The 24468-nt window shown below is 43.3% G+C and overlaps 1 protein-coding gene across 1 annotated transcript in view; it reads left to right on the forward strand.

The window, feature by feature from the left end:
* The window catches only part of necab1 (N-terminal EF-hand calcium binding protein 1), a 155955-nt gene that overhangs the window by 74859 nt on the left and 56628 nt on the right, over positions 1 to 24468 (forward strand). The window contains exon 6 of the mRNA XM_080194956.1: positions 13910 to 14046. Within this exon, the coding sequence (XP_080051082.1) occupies positions 13910 to 14046 (137 nt within the window). The remainder of the gene's footprint in view (positions 1 to 13909; positions 14047 to 24468) is intronic.

Raw genomic sequence — 24468 nt, forward strand, 5'->3', positions numbered from 1 at the left:
TTCACAGCCCCAGAAGGTTGTGGATGCTCTATCATTGAATACACTTAACACTGAGATAGACACGTTTTTGATTGAATAAAGAGATAGGGAGAAATGCCAGGGAAATGGAGCTGAAACCCAAGATCAGCCATGATTGTATTGAATGACTTAGCAGGCTCAAAGGGCCAAATGGTCAACTCCTACATCTATTTACTGTGTTTTTGTATTCCTGTGTCATATGAATATCTGGTTTGAGTCCTGATTAATACAAATTGTCAGTAGGCGAGTGAGGGAGCTAAGGTGAATGGAACGATGCAAGATGCTCATGGTGCAATTGAAAGGAAATGGCATTTGAAGAATCATTCACTAATCTTGACCACTCATGTGAGTCATTGAACTTGTGGTGCTATATTCAGGTTCTGAGGTTGATTTCTGGCATTGACCAATACAGCAATCTGCTTCCATTACTTTGTGAGTAAGAGTCCCAAGGGCTTTTTGGCTGTCTGTGGATACAATACATCTCTCTTTCTTTGCATCACCTCCTCCAACAAAGCCTCCAGAAGCAGCATTAGATAATCTTGGAACTCCCTCTCTGCCACATAGTGCCAAGTTTATATCTTTAATGGGACAAAATAAATTCTTGAATGATTCCCAGTACCTGCTGCAACCACAATAAGAGATGCTGGCAGATTTTAAGTATTGTAAGTTAGCTTTAACTATTGCTAGCTGCTGGTGATTTTGGGCTCCCCACTGAGTCATACAGCCATTCAACAATGCAATCATTATTGATTGCACACTGTAATCCTGTAAATCGGAAGCAGCACAGAGTTGATTTGCTGCCAGCTTCACATTGAATGGGCGCTGCTTAATCACTCAACATGATGTACGTGCCTGGTTTCAGGAACTATCAAATTTAGTCTCTAAAATGTCTTCAAAACTTTTTAATTTTGAATGTAAAATATCAAATAACAACATTCTACCAAAACATTGAGCAAGTGCAAAAAGAGGAAACATAGAATCCCTACAATGCAGAAGGAGATCATTTGGCCCATTGAACCTGCACCGACAACAATTCCACCCAGGCCCTAACCCCATATTTACCCTGCTCATCCTCCTGACACTAAGGGGCAATTTAGCATGATCAGTCAACCTAACCCACAGACCTTTGGACAGTGGGAAGAAACTGGAGCTCCCAGAGGAAACCCACGCAGACATGGGAAAGATGTGCAAACTCCTCACAGGCAGTGACCTACGGCCAGAATTGAACCCTGGCCCCTGGTGCTGTGAGGCAGCAGTGCTATCTACTCTGCCACTGTGCCACCTAAGAAACATGGCTGTTAATAATCTCATTCTATATATATATCATTAAACATTGATATGTTTCCATAAACAATACTCAGAAGGAAATGTACTGATGCCTTCGGATGAATTGTCCCTTTCCGTCCGCCATGAGAATCATAGCAAGCGAAGGACGGACCCTGAAAAGTCCATTGACCTTGGGCAGGATTTTCTGAATTTTGGGTGAGCGCGGCCAGAAAATCCCCTCTCATTTTGATGCCAGAATGAAACCCAATACAAAACTTTATTCTTGAAGTTATGTGAGTCTGAGCAGAGCAGCATCAATAGTTTATGAGAGCACAGTGTAGTTAAGATATATTTTATTCAATAAGCAAAATGAAGTTTAGTGACCACACGCAAGTACTTAAATCTAAGCCACTTCTTCAGATATACTTTCAGAGTGCTATCACCTTTGGGTTATTTTTGTCTCAGTTCCAGGTGGAATTGTTTATAATTTAAGGGGTCAGTTTAGCGAAGTCATTTGTTGAGCCATTCATAATTAATCCTCAATTCGGTGAAGTTCTTCTTCAAAATAATTGTTACTGTTATTGGAAAATAAGAATGTGCACAAAACCCTTTTGTCACCCAAATTCAACACTGAATCATAGATCAATAATTTTGTGTTTCTAAAAAAAAATAAAAGTAATGCTGGTGTCACAGTAATATCAATGCCTTTCCATCATGATTATTTTGCTTCAACAACAACTAATGGACTGCTTTGTTTTATTTGTGTGAAGCTAAAGCTATTAGGCAAGAATGAAATCATGCTGAGGTTTTAAATTGCTAAATCGAAACAATGATGTAAATTCCAATATTCCATTGTTTTGACCTCTGACAAGTTTAACAAGTGCATTTGTAATATGAACATTGTCTAACCAAAATTAATTTAACAGCTACTAAAATGATGCATTCCATTCTCATAATGGAAGTACTGACTTTGGTCCAAAGTCTGCCCAAATAATGAAATTATAATTAATCGTTGAAATGGAAAATTAAAAATATGGATTGTTTCAGTCCTGTACAACCTGGTAAAATCTGGCATGATAATATTAATAATATATCAGAATGATAATTTTCTCATCTGTGGACTGTATGATCAATTTGAAGTGAGGGTAATTGAATCCTACAACTGAAATCTAGAAAACTCTGTTGCAATATTGGCATAAATTAAATTAACATGGCATTTAGAATAGCTAAGATGATTAAGAAATAGAAAATTCTTAAAGGATTCAGGATTATCTGCGTAGGAAAAGAACTAGAGGGGAGACTTTGAGTTGGACACTGATTGGGTGTGATATTGCAGACTCATCCCTGGCACTCTCAAAACTTGATAGTCAAGAAATCAGAGCCTCTTTATAGATTCCAGTCTCAGTAACGTTTTGTTGAAGAGCTGTAGGAACCAATTATGTATCTCGCCGCAGTTTGTCAATTTCACACAGTGAATGACTGGCAGTTAAGATCTGTTGGGAAAAGATGCCAAGGGATGTGAGAATAAGATTTGGATGGTTGTCGAACAGTCAGCCAATATGTTGTTTCATAGCTTTACATCGCCTGCCAAAGTTGAAGATTCTGCAATAACCTAAGTGCAGAAGATAATGAGGAAATTCAACATTATTTATGCCAAGTTCCTCACAATTACCACTTGAACTATTTTGGATCTAGCTGCAATTAAATTTATGCCATATTTTTGCCATTGTATAATATCCCCAAAGCAGTAGCTTCCGTTCAATAAGAGTATTTTAAATTAATTAATGATTTAAATGGATAATTATAGTTCCTATGGCACTGCTTTGTCCTTGCATCAAGAGAGAATTGGAAACTGCATTATACCTCCATCATCCCACTGCACAAATAATGAAATGTCAGCCCTATACACCAGTTCTGTTTGAAACTAGAGTACATCCACTTTCTTTTATTATGCTTGTGGTTTAAGTGAAACAAAAGTTGAGGAACGAAAGGATTAGGGTTTTTACAGCTACATTTATTGGCCACTCAACAAAATATCTGCAATTAAAATCTAATGATAACCATGAAATCATTGTCAATTGCTGCAAAAACCATCTTAATGTTCTTCAGGAAATGAAAATTGCCATCCCTACCTGATCTGGCTTAAATGTGACTCCAGACCCATAACAATACGGTTTTACTTTTAAATACCTTCTGAAATGGCCAAGCAGACCTCTAAGTTGTATTCAATCGCTACAAATAGAACAAAAAGGAATGAAACTGGACAGAATAACCAGCATTGACTTAGGCAGTGGAAATGACAACGGCAAACTCAGCTCTGTTGACCCTGCAAAGCCCTCCTTATTAACGTCTGGAGGATTCTGCAAAAATTGGGAATGCTGATGCACTGACTGATCAAGCAAAAGCTTGGTGTAGTCATACTAACAGAATCATAACCTACAAATAATGTCTCGGGCACCGCCATTATGATTCCTGGGTATGTCCTGTGTTACCGGCAGGACAGACCCAGCAGAAGTGGTAGTGGCACAGTGGTATACAGTCAGGAGGGAGTTTCCTTGCGAATCCTGAACATTGACTCTGGAATCCATGAAGTTTCATGGAACCAAGTTAAACATGGGTAAGGCAATTTCTTGCTGATCATCACATACTGTCCGTCTTCAGCTGATGAATCAGTACCCCTCAGTGTCAAACACCAATTGGAAGAAGCACTGAAGGTGACAAGGCACAGAATGTACACTGGGTGGAGATTTCAATGTCCATCACCAACAGTGGCCCGGTAGTACCAACACAGTCTGCGCTGGATGGATTGCAAAGGACATAGCCCCAGACAGGGGCTGTAGCAGGTAGTGAGGGAACAAACAAGAGGGAGAAACATGACCTCATCCTCACTAACCTGCCTGCCGCAAAGGCATCTGTCCATGACAGTATAGGAGAGCGATCATTGCACAGACCTTGTGGAAATGAAGTCCCACCTTCACATTGAGGATACCCTCCATCTTTTTGTGTGGCACTACCACTGTCCTCAATGGAACAGATTTCGAACAGATGCCCAGGAACCAATTATATATCTCGCTGCTGTTTGTCAATTTCACACAATGAATAACTGGCAGTTAAGATCTGTTGGGAAAAGATGCCAAGGGAGGTGAGAATAAGATTTGGATGGTTGTCGAACAGTCAGCCAATATGTTGTTTCATAGCTTTACATCGCCTGGGCGTCCATGAGGTGCTGTGGGTCATCAACATCAGCCGAATTGTACTCAATCACAAACTGTAACGTCATGGCTCGACATATCCCCCACTGTACTATTACTAGCAAGCCAGGGGATCAATCCTGATTCAATGTAGAGTACAGGAGGGCATGCCAGGAATAATATCAGGCATACCAAAAAATAAGATGTCATCCCGATGAAGCTAAAAAACAGGACTAATTGTATGCCAAACAGCATAAGCAGCAAGTAATATACAAAGCTAAGCGAACCCACAGCCAACGGATCATATCTAAGCTCTGCAGCCCTGCCACATCCAACCATGAATGATGGTGGACATTAAGCAGCTCGCTGGAGGAGGAGGGTCCACAAATATCTCCATCCTCAATCGTACAGAAGCCCAGTACATCAGTGCAAAAGATAAGGCTGAAGCACTTTCAGCAACCTTCAGCTAGCACTGCCAAATGGATGATCCATCTCGGCCTGCTCCAGAGGTCCCCAGCATCATAGATGTCAGTCTTCAACCAATTTGACTCACTCCATGTGATATCAAGAAATGGCTGAAGGGAATGCATACTACAAAGGCTACGGACACTGACAATTCTCCAGCAATTGTAGTTAAGACTTGTGCTCTAGAACTTGCTGCACATTTAGCCATGTTGTTCCAGTACAACTGCAACACTGGTATCTACCTGGCAGTATGGAAAATTGTCTAGATATGTTCTGTACGCATGAAATGGGACAAATCCAATCCAACCAATTACTGCCGCATCAGGATACTTTTGATCAACAGTGAAGTGATGGAAGGGGGTCATCAACAGTGCTACCATGCTGCATTTACTCAGCAATAACCTGCTTATGGAAGCTCAGTTTGCATTCCACTGAGGTCACTCAGCTCCTAGCCTCACTACCACCTTGGCTCAAACATGGTTAAAAGAACTGAATGTCAGGGGTGAGGTAAGAGTGACTGCCCTTGATATCAAGGCAGCATTTTTCTGAATATAGCACCAAGGAGCCTTGGCAAAACTGGAGTCAATTGGAAGCAGGAGGAAAACCCTCCACTGATTGGAGTTATTCCTGGCCCAAAGAAAGATAGTTATGGTGATTGAAGGTCAATCATCTCAGCTCCAGGACATCACTGCAGAAATTCCTCAGTGTCGTGTCCTAGGCCCAACCATCTTCAGCTGCTTCATCAGTGACTTTCCTTCTATTATAAAGGCTGAAGTGGAGATGTTTGCTGATGACTGCATAATGTTCAGCACCATTCATGACTTCTGAGATACTGAAGCTGTCCATGTCCAAATGCAGCAAGACCTGTACAATATTCAGGCTTGCGCTGACCAATGGCAAATAACTTTTGTGCCACATAAGTGCCAGGTAATGACCATCTCCAACAAGAGAGGACTTAACTATTGCCTCTTGACTTTCTATGGCATTACCATTGCTAAATCCTGTGATATCAACATCCTCGGGATTAGCATTGACCAGAAACTGAACAAGTCGAGGGCAGCGGCCTTCTGGAGGAGTCCAATTCAACTCTTTTCTCTTCAGTTGCTGCATTGCAGATCTCTCTGTCAGCTGTTCCAGTTCATTGGCTGTCTCATTGTATTCATTGTTGACCTCTTGGGATTTGTGGAAAAACTCCCGCAGCCTCATTCCTCTGTGTCTGCTGCAAGACAGATGGGGTCTATTTTGGTGGTGGGACAGAAATTGAGTCCTAGGCTGAGAACTTCAATTTCATCTGGTTGAAGTGTGTAGTCCGACAAGTTGACAACGGACTTCCCTGCAGTGGTATTGTTTTCTATGTGATACCAGGGGAGGTTTCGTTGATGCTGGTGGTGATGCCAAGTTCCTCATGTTTCCTGTTGTTGGTGTGCATGTAGATGGCATAGTTCCTTTGTCTTGTCTGCTTGTCAGAGTTTCGCAGCTGGTCTGTGTCCTGAGCACAAGTTGAGAATATGGACTCTATCTTGGTTTCCAGGATGTGGCATTTGCTATAGAGCTGGTGTATGAGGTGGTTGAGGAGTGTGAGAGAGGTGCGACGGCAAAGTTTCTCAGCGTAGTCTGTGTTATAGGTTGACCTGAGGGGGTTCGTAATCTGGAGTCCTCCTGGTATCTCTTAGCTCGACATGTATGCCCAAGCCGTCACGAGGTGTGTCAATGCCAGATTCATCAATTGCACTCACAAGACAGCCTCGAACATTATCCAAGTACAGCAAAACGCTTTCCACATCCTCAAGACCAATCGCAATATTGTCATCAAACTAGTAGACAAAGGAGGGACCATCGGCATATGAGCAAAATGGATTACTGCAAAGAAGTGTACCGACAACTGAACAACGAGGAACACTACAGACAGTTACCTGCAGATCCAACCAAAGAACATACCCGTCGACTCAACAGACTGATCAAGACCTTTGATCTGGACCTTCAGAGCACCCTCCGTGCTCTCATCCACGTACTCCCTGCGTTGGAGATCTCCACTGCCTCCCGAAGATACACAAAGCAAACCCACCCGGCTATCCCATCGTATTGGGCAATAGGACCCTACGCAAGAACCTCTCCGGCTATGTCGAGGGCATCCTGAAACCCATTGTACAAAGAACCCCCAGTTTTTGTTGTGACACTATGGAGTTCCTACAGAAACTCAGCACACATGGAGTAGTTGAACCATGAGCACTCTTCATCACGCCGGTTTCTTGGCACTCTACACCAGCACCCCCACGACGATGGCATCGCTGCAACAGCCTCAGAACTCAACACCGACAACTGCCAATCTCCAGATACAATTTTACAACTCATCTGCTTCATTCTGGACCACAATGTCTTCACCTTCAACAACCAGCTTTTCATCCAGACACACAGAACCGCCATGGGGACCAAATTCGCACCTCAATATGTTGGCATCTTCATGCACAGGTTCGAACAAGACCTCTTTACTACACAGCAGCTTCAACCGATGCTATACACTAGATACATCAATGACATTTTCTTCCTTTGGATTCAAGGTGAACAATTACTGAAACAACTATATGAAATCAACAAGTTCCATCCCACCATTAGACTCACCATGGACTACTTTCTGGAATCGGTTGCATTTTTGGTCATACGCATCTCCATTAAGGACAGTCACCTCAGCACTTCACTGTACCACAAGCCCATGGATAACCTCATGATGCTCCACTTCTCCAGCTTCCACCCTAAACACGTTAAAGAAGTCATCCCCTATAGACAAGCCCTCCATATACACAGGATCTGCTCATATGAGGAGGATCGCAACGGACACCTCCAGACATGGGAAGTCACCCTCATAAGAATAGGACATGGCGCTCGACTCATCGATCGACACCTCCAACGCGTCACAGCGAAAAACCACACTGACCTCCTCAGAAGACAAAAACGGGACAAGGCGGACAGTACTTCCCTGGAGCGGAGAAGCTATGACATCTTCTCCGGAGCCTTCAACATATCATTGATGAAAATGAACATCTCGCCAAGGCCATCCCCATACCCTCACTGCTTGTCTTCAAACAACCCCACAACCTCAAAAAGACCATTGTCCACAGCAAACTACCCAGTCTTCAGGAGAACAATGACCACAACACCACACAACCCTGCCAGAGCAACCTCTGCAAGACGTGTCAGATCATCGACACAGATGCCATCATTTCACCATCCACCTGGTACACAGTACATACACTTGCAAATAGGCCAATGTTGTCTACCTGATACACAGCAGGAAAGGATATCCCGTAACATGGTACACTGGGGAGACCATGCAGACGCTGCGACAATGGATGGATGAACACTGCTCAACAATCACCAGACACTTCAGCGGTCATGGGCATTCAGCCTCTAATCTTCAAGTAAGTGTTCTCCAAGGTGGCCTTCACGACACACAACAACGCAGAGTCACTGAGCAGAGACTGATAGCCAAGCTCCACACATATGAGGACGGTCTCAACTGGGATCTTGGGTTCATGTCACACTATCTGTAACCTCCGGAACTTGACTGGGCTTGCAAAATCTCACTAACTGTCCTGGCTGGAGACAATACACACCTTTTCTCCTGGCTGGAGACAATCTCTTTAATCTGTGCTTAACCCTCTCTCTACTCACATTGTCTGTACCTTTATGACTTGATTACCTGTAAAGACTCACATTCCAACCATTAGTTTGTAAATTGAGTTTGTGTCTTTATATGCCCTGTTTGTGAACAGAACTCCCGCTTACCTGATGAAGGAGAAGTGCTCCGAAAGCTAGAGGCTTGTGCTACCAAATAAACCTATTGGACTTTAATCTGGTGTTGTGAGATTTCTTACTGTGTTTACCCCAGTCCAATGCCGGCATCTCCACATCATGGCTGAAAACATCCGCAGTTGTGTGAGATTAGGAGGAGTTTAGGTGGAATTTTGGAGCATTAAGCTTCGAAATGGAAGCACCACTGTCAAATCAGTCTCACAATTGATTGACAATCATGATCTGCCTATTCAGCATACTTTCAGTGACACTCCCTCAGCACATGCTAATACCCTTACGACAATGGCACCTGTCAAGATTTGCACCAAAAATATACATGTGTGCTGAGGACACAATTTTGGAGGCAAAATGGCACTTACAGCACCAGAAAAAAAGGCCATTTAAAAGCTGAATTTCAGAGTTAACATTTATAATAAAATTTCATCCTCTACATTTTTACATTCCTTTTCATTTAATTATTATTCATGATTACATTTTGTGTGATAAGTGCTCTGCCGTTAGATTAGATTATTCATATCCGTGTACTGCAACGGTGACTAAAGTAGGAGCTGTGCTTATCACTGAAAACAATGACTCAAGATATTCAAGGAGGCTCTTTGATTACACAGGGGATCTTTAATTGTCAGCACACAATTTTCTCCCAGCCTTTCTTCAAACTGTACATCTGTTGAAATACAGATGCAAATTACATTACTAACATACTTTAGGAAAAAATGTGATTAACCTATGGAGCTTTGCTGTCCCAATGAGAAATAACAAAAGGATCAATTTTTACATTCATGTGATTTTTTTCAACACTAAGTGGATCATGAAAGGTAAAAAGAAATAAAGCAACAAATGCGGAAATTTGAAAAAAAAATAAGGTAGAGCTTCGACAAGGTCGCATTGCTTTCTCCTATGCAATTCAACTGAAATTGGGCAGCATGGTGGCACAGTGGTTAGCACTACTGCATCACAGCACCAGGGAGCTGGGTTTGATTCCAGCCTTGGGTCATTGTCTCTGTGGAGTTTGCATATTCTCTCCATGTCTATGTGGGTTTTATCGAGGTGCCCCTGTTTCCTCCCATTGTCTGAAAGACATGCTAGTTAGGTGCATTGCCATGCTAAATTCTCTCTGTGTACCTGAACAGATGCCAGAATGTGGCAACTAGGGGATTTTCACAGTAACTTCATTGCAGCATTAATGTAAGCCTACTTTTGACACTAATAAATAAATAATAAAACCCAATGCAATAGATTGAAAATTTCAAGCACAAAGTATGTCCAGTGCAAAATGTGATTCCAGGAAATTTTGCATTGGTTTCAAAGACACCCCTCTGATACTCCCAAAATTGAAGATGTTCCCTAATCAAATTAGCCACCAAGTGAGTTTTTGCTAATTGTCTGTTTTTTTAGATCTTCAAGGAGGCTACTAAAATTGAAGTGTTTTTTTAGGTACAAAGGCACTAATTGCCACATTTTAAAAGCTTTTAAATAGTAAAACTATATATAGTTTACCAAAAAAAAAGGCTATTGTAGCACAATGACACTGGTCAATATTTCTGCACAGTTTTTAATCATTTTCAGTTATTCAAAATCATGTTACAAGCACTGAACTAGATCCTTTTACAAAATTGCTTATTTTTGTGATCAAGCTATTCTCAGTTATATTGATAAAACTACACAAGGTTACATTCTTAGATGCTTCAAGGAAAATTTGTCAATGCAAAACAAAAATGTTCTAAAACACAGCCTGACCTCGCAGGTTTATGGAAGATTCTACATTTGATGCTATACAAATAGGATTGGAAATTTTCCATTGGTATTCAATCACCAGTGGGCAGGGGGACTGGCTGTGTGGGTTCCCAGCAGACAGCCATCAGAAACTCCATGTCTGAACAAGCAATCTAGAATCAGGAAAGAGGACTAATCCATCACCCTTCCATTTGTTCCACACTCTTCACTCCCAGCCACTGATCCTCTCCCTGCAACCTGCATTTCACCCTTATTCACTTCTGGCTTTAGGCCTCTAGTGGGTGTTTTGCCAATGGCTTCCACCATACCTGGTGGCAGTGGAAAAGTACCAGTCTCTGAGTGGCCAGCAGCTTTCTTGGGTGAGATTTCTGCTCCTGGGGTCCTAAATCCTGGGAATATAAGAACATAAGAATTAGGAGCAGGAGTAGGCCATCTGGCTCCTCAAGCCTGCTCCGCCATTCAATAAGGTCATGGCTGATCTTTTCGTGGACTCAGCTCCACTTACCTGCCCACTCACCATAACCCTTAGTTCAATAAATTATCTATCCTTGCCTTAAAAACATTCAATGAGGTAGCCTCAACTGCTTCACTGGGCAGGGAATTCCACAGATTCACAAAACTTTGTGTGAAAAATTTCCTCCTCAACTTAATCCTAAATCTGCTCCCCCTTATTTTGAGGCTATGCCCCCTACTTCTAGTTTCAACTGCCAGTGAAAACAACTTCCCTGCTTCTATCTTATCTACTCCCTTCATTGTCTTATATGTTTCTATAAGATCTCCCTTCATTCTTCTGAATTCCAATGAGTATAGCCCCAGTCTACTCAGTCTCTCCTCATAAGCCAACCTTCTCAACTCCAAAATCAACCTAGTGAATCTCCTCTGCCAGGTGGAGTGCCAGTATTTCCTTTTTCAAGTATGCAGACCAAAATTATACACAGTACTCCAAGTGTGACCTCACCAACGCCTTATACAACTGCAACATAACCTCCCTGTTTTTAAACTCCATCCCTCTAGCAGTGAAGGACAAAATGCTATTTGCATTCTTAATTACCTGCTGCACTTGCAAACCAGGTGATTCTTGCACAAGGACATCCACGCCCCTCTGCACAGCAGCATGCTGCAACTTTTTACTATTTAAATAATAGTCCATTTTGTTGTTATTCCTACCATGGGAAGGCCCATGACTGGCCAATTTTGACAGTCTTTCTTGCCAAACAAAATCCCTATTATCTGGGTCAAATTCCAATCTCTAAATTCCAGACACCCCGACAACAGAAATGTTTTATCAGCAATCACTCTGTCAAATGCCTGAGAATTCTACTTGTTTCAATTAAATCACCTCATAATTTACATTAACACAACATTCAATTCACTCTGTAAAGGCTTTCTTTAACTGATGTCAACTAAATTTCAATTGGGATTGCTTTATTTCAGTATAATTCAGATCTACTCTGCTGGATTAGCCCCTGAGCACTTTTTTAAAATACATTCACTCATAGAAAGTTGTTTGTGCTCGTGACGCTCACATTTAATATCCCCCCCAAATTGCCTTTGTGAATGTGGTGGTGAGGTGTCTTCTTGAACCATTTAGTCTTTGATGCCATATTTGATCAAATGCTGTCTTCATGTCAAAGACAGACATTCCCTCCTCTTCCCAGTTTCTTTTCAAGTTGGGACCAAGGCTGCCATGGTGTCTGGAGCTCAATGGTCTTGTCAGAGCTCAAAATGAACATGATTGAACAGATTATTGGCGAGTAAGTGCTGCTTGGCAGCGTTTCAAAAACTCCTTCTCTCACATTGTTGATAATTGAGAGAGTCTGATGGATGATAATTGGCCAGATTGCATTTGCCCTGCTTTTTGTGGATAGGGCATATTTGGGAAAGTTTCCACATTCTCTGGCAGATATCAGTGTTGTAACTCTAATAGAATGTTCTAGCTAGGGGTACGGCTAGTTCTGGACCACAAGTCTTCAGTACTACAGTTAAGTTGTTGTCAAAGTCCATAGCATTTATTGTATCTAATGAATTTACCTATTTCTTGAAATTGAGTGAGTTGAATTCTGGCATCTGTGACGTGGGGGAACCTCAAGAAGAGGTTGAGATGGATAATCATTTTGACATTTCTGGCTGAAGACTGTTACAAATTTCTTGGCCTTGTGTTTTGCACCGATATGCGGTGTTCTCCCATAATTGAGGATTGGAAATATCATTTAGTTTCCTCTTAGTTTTTTAAACGTCCACCACCAATCATATTTTGGCCTTGGAGGGAGTGCAGAGAAGGTTCACTAGGCTGATACCGGAGTTGAGGGGATTGAGCTATGAAGAGAGGCTGAATAGACTGGGCTTGTACTCGTTAGAGTTTAGAAGGATGAGGGGGGATCTTATAGAGACGTATAAGATGATGAAAGGGATGGATAGGGTTGAGGTGGACAGGTTCTTCCCGCTCAGAAAGGACAGCAGGACTAGAGGGCACAGCCTCAAGATAACGGGGGGGCAGTTTAGAACAGAGTTGAGGAGGAACTTCTTCACTCAAAGGGTGGTGAATCTCTGGAATTCTCTGCCCGTTGAAGTGGTGGAGTCTACCTCGCTAAATATATTTAAGACGCGGGTAGATAGGTTTTTGGTAGGCAAGGGGATTAAGGGTTATGGGGAGAAAGCGGGAAAGTGGAACTGAGCCACTTCAGATCAGCCATGATCTTATTGAATGGCGGGGCAGGCTCGAAGGGCTAGATGGCCTACTCCTGCTCCTATTTCTTATGTTCTTATGTTCTTATAACTGGATATGAATGCAGAGCTTTGATGGCCCATTGGTTATGGGATTGTTTAAGTCTGTCTACACTATACTCTTTTCACTGTTTAGTGGCATGTGGTCCTGTGTTGTAGCTTCATCAGGTTGGCACCTCACTTTAGGTATGCCTATTGCTGTTCCTGGTATGCCCTCCGGCACTCCTCACTGAACCAGAGTTGGTTGTCTGGATTGTAATAGGAAGGTGAAGGATATGCTTTGACTTTGACATTGGAGATTAGTCTTGAAATTTGCTTCTGCTGATGACCAATAGATCCTCATGGACTTCTAACTCTGAGTTGTCGGATCCGATCTGAGTCTTTTCAATTTGGTACAATGATAATGTCGCAATAACATGATGGAGGGTGTCCTCAGTGTGAAGGTGGGGCTTTGTCTCGATAAACACTGTGAAGTAGTCACTCCTATCAACATTATCAAGTACAGATACATCTATGACAACTACGTTGGTGAGAACAAGATCAAGTAAGTTTTTACCATTCCTATCAGCCCTGTCACCACTTGCAGCTGGACTTGGCCAGCTCAGCTGTAGTGGTGCTACAAAGCCACTCTTGCTGATGAATGTTCCCCTTTTATTCCAATTTATTTAATTAATTGTATTTAAATTGAATTACTTATACAGGATTACCAAGATTCATGTAATCTGGAACAGTTTGTGACTCGCTTTCTGTTGAAGGAGACAGTGAACCAGCTTCAGTCTTTGCAGAATTCTTTGGAATGTGCCATGGAAACCACAGAGGAGCAGACACGCCAGGAAAGGTGAGCCATGGACTCTATACTGCCACTTTTTTTAATTGCTGCCTTGTTCTTTAAAAGAATAGCTTGTATCTGTACTGTTCCCCATAGATACAAGGTTTAATGTCCTATTTGAGAGAGTATGTGATCCCTTTGTTTTTTAATTGATTCTAATTCTATCCTGAAGCCAATCATTTTCAGCAGCCACGAAGAAAGTTCATAGACCTCTGGTTTCACTTTGTCTTCAGCATAACTAAAATTAACAATGCCAAAGCTTGGGGAACCAAACCTACACTGTCCATTCTTAATTCATTGTTAATCTCACATTCACATTCTTCAAGTCAAAACTGTAGTGAATAAATAACAAGTCAAAATTTTGGGAACAGTTTGCTAAATTGACTTCACAGAATCCTCCCTGCAGAAGGGGGCCATCTGGCCCGTCAAGTCTACCCCAACTCTCCGACAGAGCATCTTACCCAGGCTCTATCCCATAAACTCACAAATTTACCCTGCTAATTTCCCTAATCTGTGTATCTTGGGACACTAGTGGACAATTTAGCATGGCCAACCAACTTAAGGCGCACGCCTTTGGACGGTGGGAGGAAATTGATTTGTTCCATAGCAGAAGAGAAACATCATTTGGGTATACAGAATATAAATATATGCTGAGTTATCCTAAGGGCTTCATTTTGGTTTATTTTCACCAACAATTCCAATGAGTTCTACTTTGTCAGCATTGTTGTGACATTTTTAATGTGATTAAAATAATTACTCTATATTGGAGAATTTGCAAAGAATCTGTGAAAGTGGCTGCTTATGAACAGGGAAAAAAAAATCAAGAATAATCTTGATAACAAGATGCAAAATTCTACAAATAAACAACAGACCAACCAGTATCAATAAAGGGAAAAAAGAGGTTAACATTTCGACAAGGGTAATAGCCAAAATGTTAACTTTTCTTTTCCATTTATAAATGTTGATTATTTGCTGCTGTGTTAACCCCCATGAGTTCCATGGGGAGTTTCTAATTGATCACCCTGTGGAGCTCATTGAAAATGAGTTCCCTTGGTAATAGGCAATGGCCTGCCTGGATGGATTATAATTTATTTGGAATGTAATGTATTTCAATGAATTATTGAAATAAAAGGAAAGTTGGGATTTACGTATGTATACCATGCAGTAATGGCTTTAATTTGTGTTTAACAATACTGTTTCTTTCCAGTTGGGCTTCCTGAGTTATTATATTGGCGATGAGGAACAAGGAAAGTTTTGGATAACTTTGCCTTTTCAATGAACTTAGTGATATGGTAACAGAGATTTAAAAATGCTGCGTTTTGGGAAATTAGAACCGTATGATGCAGATGTGGAGGATTTGTCCCAGTTTGCCTAATGCATGAAATATTTCTTCTGGTAAATGGGATAGAAGAGGATGAGCGGCAAAGAGTCATCCTCTTGATTGCTTATGGGGCCCCATCTTTCAGCATCACAGAAGTTTAACCCACAAGGCAACCCTGGATTTAAAATTCTTTAATGAACTTATAGATTTGGTAGCAACTACTACGACCCCAAGTCATCTGTCATATTGCAGCAAAACATTGACACTCTTCTCATGCCATTTTTAAAAATTCAGTTGAGGGACATGGGCATTGCTGGCTGGCCACCATTTATTACCCATCCCTAGTTGCCCTTGAGAAGGTGGTGGTGAGCCGCCTTCTTGAAATGCTGCTGTCCATGTACTGTGGGCTAACCCACAACACCACTAGGGAGAGAATTCCAGGATTTTAACCCAGCCATTGTGAAGGAACAGATATATTTCCAAGTCAGGATGATGAGTGGCTTGGAGAGGAATCTCCAGGCAGTGGTGTTCCCATTTATCTGCTGCCCTTATCCTTCTGGATGGAAGTGGTCATGGGTTTGGAAAGTGCTATCTAAGGATCTTTGATGAATGACAGTACACATTGCTACTATTAACCGTTGGTGCTGGAAGGAGTGGATGTTTGTAAATGTGATGTCAATCAAGTGGGCTGCTTTCTCCTGGATGGTGACAAGTTTCTTGAGTATTGTTGGAGCTGAACCTATATAAGCAAGTGGGGAGTATGCTATCACATTCCTGATTTGTGCCTTGTAGACGGTAGACAGGCTTTGGGGAGACAGGAGGTGAGTTACTCATCGCAGGATTCCTAGCCTCTGACCTGCTTTTGTAACCACTGTGTATATGTAACATAATCTAAGGTTGTTCATCATGTTGTGCCTATACTTAATTTTGCAGGCACCTGTCTTACAGCTGCTGATCACCATTTTATGTTATTGTAATGATATAATACCTTGGACCTATTTTCTGTACAAGATACAAGGCACCAATCACTCATCAGGGGTTTGGTAATCATAATGTGGATTCATTTATTAAGACCAGACATGAGAATATTTATACATAAATATTGTATATTATACAACATTTATATTGTATAATATACATAAGCTTGAAGGCATCAGAGTCTTATGTGTGTTTTGCTCAAAGCAAAAATTAAATTAATTCTGGATCACGTAATAAGTGTTCCTTCTATTGATGGTATATTACAACAGTGGGTAGATTGGAGATTTTTGCACCTGCTTTTTCAATGACTGATGTCAAAGACCCTCAGTGTGGATACTTTCACTGTGGGAATAAGGTTAACAGTATCCTATTTATGAGATTGTGCCAAAATGGATTTAAAATTGATGTGATTTATTTTCCAGTTACAATTAAGGAGTAGTTCTTTTGGACTGAAAAAGAAATTGAATTCAGAATTCTTGGTGCTGGCTGTTATGTACAATTGCCATAGGTATTTTTTAGATTTTCATTTGCAGTCATGTGTGCTGAATCTATGAAGCAGTCTTCTGATCCATCAGATGGCATCCACAATGTGAACTGTTGACATGGTTTTGCTCAACTTCTTTCTCTGTGTTGGTACTACCATTATTTTACCTCATCTACATCTTTCAAATAACTGTTTCCACTTTTAAGTTAATATGTTGAGAAAGGTAAAAAGTAATGCTATGATCTTTCAGTGGGAAAAACAAGAACCATATTGAGGGTGATCTGTATTAATACTGATTACATGATTGATATCATAAAGTAGATGGAGATTATAAATTACAAGAGCACATATGAATATACAAACAAAGAGCAGGAGTAGGCCATTCAGCTCCTTGAGCCTGTTCTACCATGTAACAAGATCATGGCTGATCCAATTGTGATCTGCATTCTGCCTACCCTCTGTAATCTATCACCTATTTGCTTATCAAAAATCCATCTAGTTTTATCTTAAGGATATTCAAAAACTCTGCTTCCACTATCTTTTCAGAGAATTCCAACGCTCACGACCCTCTGAGTGAAAACATTTTACCTCATTTTAAATGGTGACCCCCATAGTGAGCCCTAGTTCTATATTCTTTCATCAAAGGAAATATTGGGGGCAGTTCTCCCAAAAGTGCTGAACTGCTGGGAAAACTGTTCTAGATCACAAATGTTTTTTCAGTGCAGCTTCAGACCTCAAACTCCCCAGTCTGTGCAATGCAGAGGTCACAGTCATGAATATCATTAAAAGCTCGGGAAGCGGAGCCTATTTGTGTTAGAGTCTGACAGTTTTGGAACTCTGCGCATGCGCAGTGGCCCCAATCTGTCAGTCTCCCTGTTTGCTGGCCAGCCCAGGATCCCACAGTGCTGCCCTTCTAGCCCTCCCTGCCCCACGGCCCAATCGCAGCCCCCATAATAATTTCCCGGCCAGCCCTGACCTGCCCTGCACCAGAGCAGACAAACCGCCCCCGCACACCCCTAGCAGTGGTGAACCCCCCTCACCCCTGCAGACCCCCACCCCTTGCTGACACCCCTTGGAGTCACCCCCACCCCCCGGGGAAGCAAACAATCCTCCCTAGTAGGCTACCACCCCCTACAGCCCACTCCAATCGCTATCTTCCCTCCAGCCCAGACCGATCCCCATGCAGAGTGGCAGCGGGATCCCTACTCCTACAGATTACCCCTAGGCCCTGCCACTTTGGCACTGCCCGATGCCTGCTGGGCAGTGTCAATGTGCCCTGGGTAAGGACACTGTGCCCCTTGGGCAGGGCCAGAAGCACAGGCTGGCACTGCCAGGATGCCCATGCCCAGGGGGCACCACTCCCTGTTGCCCAACCCCCTAGTCTCCCACTAGTTCTCCGAACATGAGGAGCGACTCTAAACACTGCCGGAATGGAGTACTCCTGGCGGGGTGGGAGATGCTATTGGGCCTGGCAAGTTCTGTGCCGGGCCCGACAACTGCATTTAAAATATGTTTAAAATATATGTAAAACATATTCAAATGACCTACCTTACTTCCCACCAGACTTCTGTGCATTCCCAGCATGCCATTTTCTTCTAGTTGGGAAATGTGCACAGGTTGTAAAAGCTCACAGAGAACCCATGAAATGGCCATTACGTGCATCTCCCAACCCGACCCACCAAAAAAGATGCGGACTGCAATGGGTGAATCAGGCCCATTGTTCTTGGAATGCTGCCGGGATAGTTTCCTGGAACAGTGTGTGTTGGAGCCGACGAGGGAGCGAGCTATCTTGGATCTGGTGTTACGTAATGAGGCGGGTAGAATTAAAGACCTTGCGGTGAAGGATCCTCTTGGGGAGAGTGATCAGTGTATGGTGGAATTTCTGGTGCAGATGGAGGAGGAGAAAGTGGGTTCCCGGACGTGCGTCCTTTGTTTGAACAGAGGGGAGTACGGTAGGATGAGAGAAGAATTGGCGAATGTGGACTGGGGGAGCGCGTTGGAAGGTAGGTCTGCTGAGGAGCAGTGGAGGATCTTTAAGGAGATCTTTCTTGGTGCTCAGCGGAAATTTATTCCGATGGTCAATAAGGACAGTAGGAGGAGAGGTAATAAGCCGTGGATAACGAAGGAGGTGAAGGAAAGTGTTAAATTAAAAGCGGAGGCATTTAGAGTAGCTAAGAGTAGTGGGTGAGAAGAGGATTGGGAGAGGTTTAAATGTCAACAAAGATTGACAAAGAAGTTGATAAAGAAGGGTAGGAGAAACTATGAAGCTGGGCTAGCGCTTAATATAAAAAAGGATAGCAAGAGTTTTTATAAATATATAAAAAGGAAGAGGCTGGCTAGGGTGAACGTTGGTCCCTTAGAGGATGAGAAGGGGAACTTAGTGGTAGGGGATGGGGATATGGCTGAGGTCTTAAATAACTTTTTTGTTTCTGTCTTCACGGAGGAGGACGTGAATAATTTGCCGGGTGTTAGAGATGGAAAGGTGGTAGGACTGGAGGGTCTTAATGACATTACTGTTACTAGAGAGGAGGTGCTCGACAGACTGGAGGGGCTGATTGTGGACAAGTCGCCAGGACCGGATGGAATGCATCCGAGGGTTCTGAAAGAAATGGCGGAGGTGATAGTGGATGCCTTGGTGGTTATTTTCCAGACGTCGCTGGATTCCGGGGAAGTGCCGGAAGATTGGAAAACGGCTAATGTTACGCCATTGTTTAAGAAGGGTGCCAGGCAAAAGGCAGGGAATTATAGGCCGGTTAGTTTAACGTCTGTTGTAGGTAAAATGTTAGAATCCGTCATCAAGGCGGAAATAGCGAGGCATTTTGAGAGGAATTGCTTGATAGAGAAGACGCAGCACGGTTTCATTAAAGGGAAGTCGTGTCTGACAAATTTACTGGAGTTCTATGAGGTTGTGTCTAGGGCGGTGGATAGAGGAGAGCCGGTAGATGTGGTCTTTCTTGATTTTCAGAAGGCGTTTGACAAGGTACCTCACAAGAGGTTATTGCAGAATGTCAGGGGACATGGAGTTGGGGGTAGGGTGTTAGCGTGGATAGAGGATTGGTTGTCAAATAGGAGGCAGAGAGTGGGGGTCAATGGGTGCTATTCGGATTGGCGGATGGTGACTAGTGGAGTGTCCCAGGGGTCGGTGCTGGGGCCTCAGCTATTTACCATTTATATAGATGATCTGGAGGAGGGAACCGAGTGTATGGTGTCGAAATTTGCTGATGACACCAAGATTGGTGGAACAGCAAATTGTGCGGAGGGTGTGGAGAGTCTACAGAAGGATCTAGATAGGCTGGGCGAATCGGCCAGGAAATGGCAAATGGAATTTAATGTTGGCAAGTGCGAGGTGGTCCACTTTGGTAGGAATAATGGTAGGAAGGATTATTACTTACGTGGCGAAAAGCTGCAGCAGGCGACGGTGCAGAGGGACCTTGGGGTCCTTGTGCATGTGTCGCAAAAACCCAGCTTGCAGGTGCAGCAGGTGGTCAGGAAGGCGAATGGGATGCTGGCCTTCATAGCGAGGGGGATTGAATATAAAAGTAGGGAGGTCTTGCTGCGGCTGTATAGGGCATTGGTGAGGCCGCAGCTGGAGTACTGTGTGCAGTTTTGGGCGCCATACTTACGCAAGGATATTTTGGCCTTGGAGGGAGTGCAGAGGAGGTTTAGAACATAGAACATAGAACATTACAGCGCAGAACAGGCCCTTCGGCCCACGATGTTGCGCCGACCAGTTAAAAAACAATGACCCTCTAACCTAAACCAAACCCTTACCATCCATAAACCTATCCACGGATCTCTTAAACGCCCCCAAACTAGGCGCATTTACAACTGCAGCAGGCAGGGCATTCCAATCCCTCACCACCCTCTGGGTAAAGAACCTTCCCCCGACATCCGTCCTATAACTACCACCCCTTAATTTAAAGCTATGCCCCCTCGTGTTAGCTTTCTCCATCCGAGGAAAAAGGCTATCACTGTCCACCCTATCTAAACCTCTAATCATCTTATATGTTTCAATAAGGTCCCCTCGTAGCCGCGTTCTTTCTAACGAAAACAACCTCAAATCCCTCAGTCTTTCCTCATAGGACCTCCCCTCCATACCAGGCAACATCCTGGTAAACCTCCTCTGCACCCTCTCCAAAGCCTCCACATCCTTCCTATAATGTGGGGACCAGAACTGCACACAATACTCCAAGTGCGGCTGCACCAGAGTTTTGTACAGTTGCAACATGACGCTGCGGCTCCTAAATTCAATCCCCCTACCAATAAACACCAAGACACCGTATGCCTTCCTAACAACCCTATCTACTTGATTCCCAACTTTCAGGGATCTATGTACACATACACCTAGATCCCTCTGTTCATCCACACTATTCAGAGTCCTACCGTTAGCCCTATACTCTACACATCCGTTATTCCTACCAAAGTGAATTACCTCACACCTTTCCGCATTAAACTCCATCCTCCACCTCTCGGCCCAGCTCTGCAACTTATCCAAGTCTCCCTGTAGACTAAGACACCCTTCCTCACTATCTACCACACCTCCGACTTTGGTGTCATCAGCAAATTTACTAATCCACCCAACTATACCCTCATCCAGATCATTTATAAAAATTACAAACAGCAGTGGCCCCAAAACAGATCCCTGAGGCACACCGCTCGTAACTGAACTCCATGTCGAATACTTACCATCAACCACCACCCTCTGTCTTCTATCCGCCAGCCAATTCCTAATCCAATTTCCTAGATCACCCTCAATCCCATACATCTGCAATTTCTGCAGAAGCCTTCCATGGTGAACCTTATCAAACGCCTTACTAAAGTCACTAGGCTTACTAAAGTTTACTAGGCTGATGCCGGAGTTGAGGGGGTTGAGCTATGGGGAGAGGCTGAATAAACTAGGCTTGTACTCGTTAGAGTTTAGAAGAATGAGGGGAGATCTCATTGAGACGTATAAGATGATAAGGTCCCCCATGCAAGACTTCTTGAGAAGGTGAGAGGGCATGGGATCCAAGGGCCTTTGGCCTTGTGGATCAAGAACTGGCTTGCCTGCAGAAGGCAGAGAGTGGTTGTGGATAGGTCTTTTTCTGAATGGAGGTCAGTCACCAGTGGAGTGCCCCAGGGATCTGTTCTAGGACCCTTGCTGTTTGTCATTTTCATAAATGACCTGGATGAGGAAGTGGAAGGATGGGTAAGTAAGTTCGCTGATGACATGAAGGTCGGTGGTGTTGTGGATGGTCTGGAAGGATGGCAAAAGTTGCAGCAGGACATAAATAGGATGCAGGACTGGGCGGAGAAGTGGCAGATGGACTTCAACGCGGATAAATGCGTAGTCGTCCATTTTGGCAGAACCAACGGGATGAACGAGTACACTATCAAGGGCAGGAGTCTTGGTAGTGTTGAGGAGCAGAAGGATCTTGGGGTCCGGGTCCACAGGACTCTTAAATTGGCCTCGCAGGTGGAAGAGGTGGTCAAGAAGGCGTATGGTGTACTGGCCTTCATAAATCGAGGGATTGAGTTTAGGAGTTGGGAGGTAATGCTACAACTTTATAAGACCCTGGTCAGGCCTCATTTGGAGTACTGTGCGCAGTTCTGGTCGCCTCACTATAGGAAAGACGTAGAAGCTATTGAAAGGGTACAGAGGAGATTTACAAGGATGTTGCCTGGACTGGGAGGCATGCCTTATGAAGTTAGGTTGAGGGAACTGGGTCTCTTTTCCCTGGAGAGACGTAGGTTGAGAGGCGACCTGATAGAGGTTTATAAAATGTTGAGAGGAATAGATAGGGTGGATTCTCAGAGGCTATTTCCCCGGGTTGAAATGGTCGCTACGAGAGGACACAGATTTAAGGTGCGGGGAGGAAAGTACAGAAGTGATGTTAGGGGTAAGTTTTTCACTCAGAGGGTGGTGAGTGAATGGAATCGGCTGCCATCAGTGGTGGTGGAGGCGAACTCGCTGGGGTCTTTTAAAAGACTTCTGGATGAGTATATGGGGTTTTATGGGATTGGGGGTTATAGATAGGTGTTGATGTGATCGGCGCAACTCGTGGGCCGAAGGGCCTGTTTGTGCTGTAGTGTTCTATGTTCTATGTTCTATGATGAATGGGATGGATAGGATAGAGGTGGAGAGACTCTTCCCGCTCAGAAAGGGTAGTAGGATTAGGGGGCACAGCCTCAAGATAAAGGGGGGGCGGTTTAGAACGGAGTTGAGGAGGAACTTCTTCACTCAAAGGGTGGTGAATCTCTGGAATTCTCTGCCCGTTGAAGTGGTGGAGGCTACCTCGCTAAATATTTTTAAGACGCGGGTTGATGGGTTTTTGATAAGAGAGGGGATTAAGGGTAGTGGGGAGAGGGGGGGAATGTGGAACTGAACCACGACAGATCAGCCATGATCTTATTGAATGGCGGGGCAGGCTCGAAGGGCTAGATGGCCTACTCCTGTTCCTATTTCTTATGTTCTTATGTCCTTATGTTCTTGTCTCCACAAAAAACCTTGTCAAGATCCTCAGGATCTTGTATGTTTCAATCAAGTCACAATCAGTGCACTTAACATTCTAATACACTCCCACTGAATTTCAGATCTTCCAAGAAAATTGGGATGAAATCAAACAGGGCATAAACATTGAGGTTGTACTTCAAAGAAGACAATGGTAAAGATGTGTGACAACACTTGTTCAGTGCCTCAGTCAGTCAGGAGAGAGGAGATAAAGGGCCAGATGTTAGAGCTCATGCGAGTGTAAATAACAATGCCGTGGGAAATGGTGAGGTGTCGGGGATGATAGAAATGGACCAGGATATGAGAGAGGAAATGATCCCTTTAGAATTGTAAAGATGCTCTGATTTTGGAATATGTTTACCCCATAATGTGCTGAGGCATTATTACAAGTACCTTCCAAAGAAACTAATATTAACTTTTACACGAATAGGCCTGATCGTTGGGATTCTTTGCCCATCCCCTCTCCACCCCACCCCACCCACTGTGGCATTTTCCTCAGTGGCTGGAGGCTGCGTGCTGTTGGCCAGCAGCAGGATCTTCTGGTCCTGCAAGTATCAATGCGATTTCCCACTGATTCCACCCCATACCCCAGGAAACACATGATGAGGGTGCACTATTAGTGGGACTAAAAGATCCCGCTGATATGAAGAACAAGAAGATTGTGTCCTATGTTTTGGTAGGATTTTTCTTAATCTCTTGCTGTAATTTTGGCAGGAGATCAATGAAAATCCTGAAAATCAACAAAACACTGTTTCTCTTAGGATTCAACAATTTCTAACTGGAATTATGACAGGAGAAAGGAAGACCCACTAAGGGAATTGGCATCTTAGTTTCCAAATGTATGCATTCCAATGATACTATTTTAAGTTTGTACAATGAGTGCAGCTCCTTTTTAAGAGGGTTATGTTGCCTTTGAGGCTTGCAGGCTAGCTGAAAAACATATTAGTCATACATGTTGCCAGGTCTCCTTTCCAATGTGCAACCAGTCAGAAGTACATTCATTTGCTAGACTTTAGACTGAAATCATATAGGTGAGGAGGCAGCACAAAATTTAAATGCTGCCTGTCTTTACCAGACAGGATGCAGGGCAATGTGATCATGTGTCTGCCACCGCCACTGCCCCATCCCCCATTCCCAAAAATGGAACAAACATTTTCT

The sequence above is a fragment of the Carcharhinus amblyrhynchos genome, chromosome 8 (genome assembly GCF_965287045.1).
Source record: "Carcharhinus amblyrhynchos chromosome 8, sCarAmb.v2.hapA, whole genome shotgun sequence".
Lineage (NCBI taxonomy): Eukaryota > Metazoa > Chordata > Chondrichthyes > Carcharhiniformes > Carcharhinidae > Carcharhinus > Carcharhinus amblyrhynchos.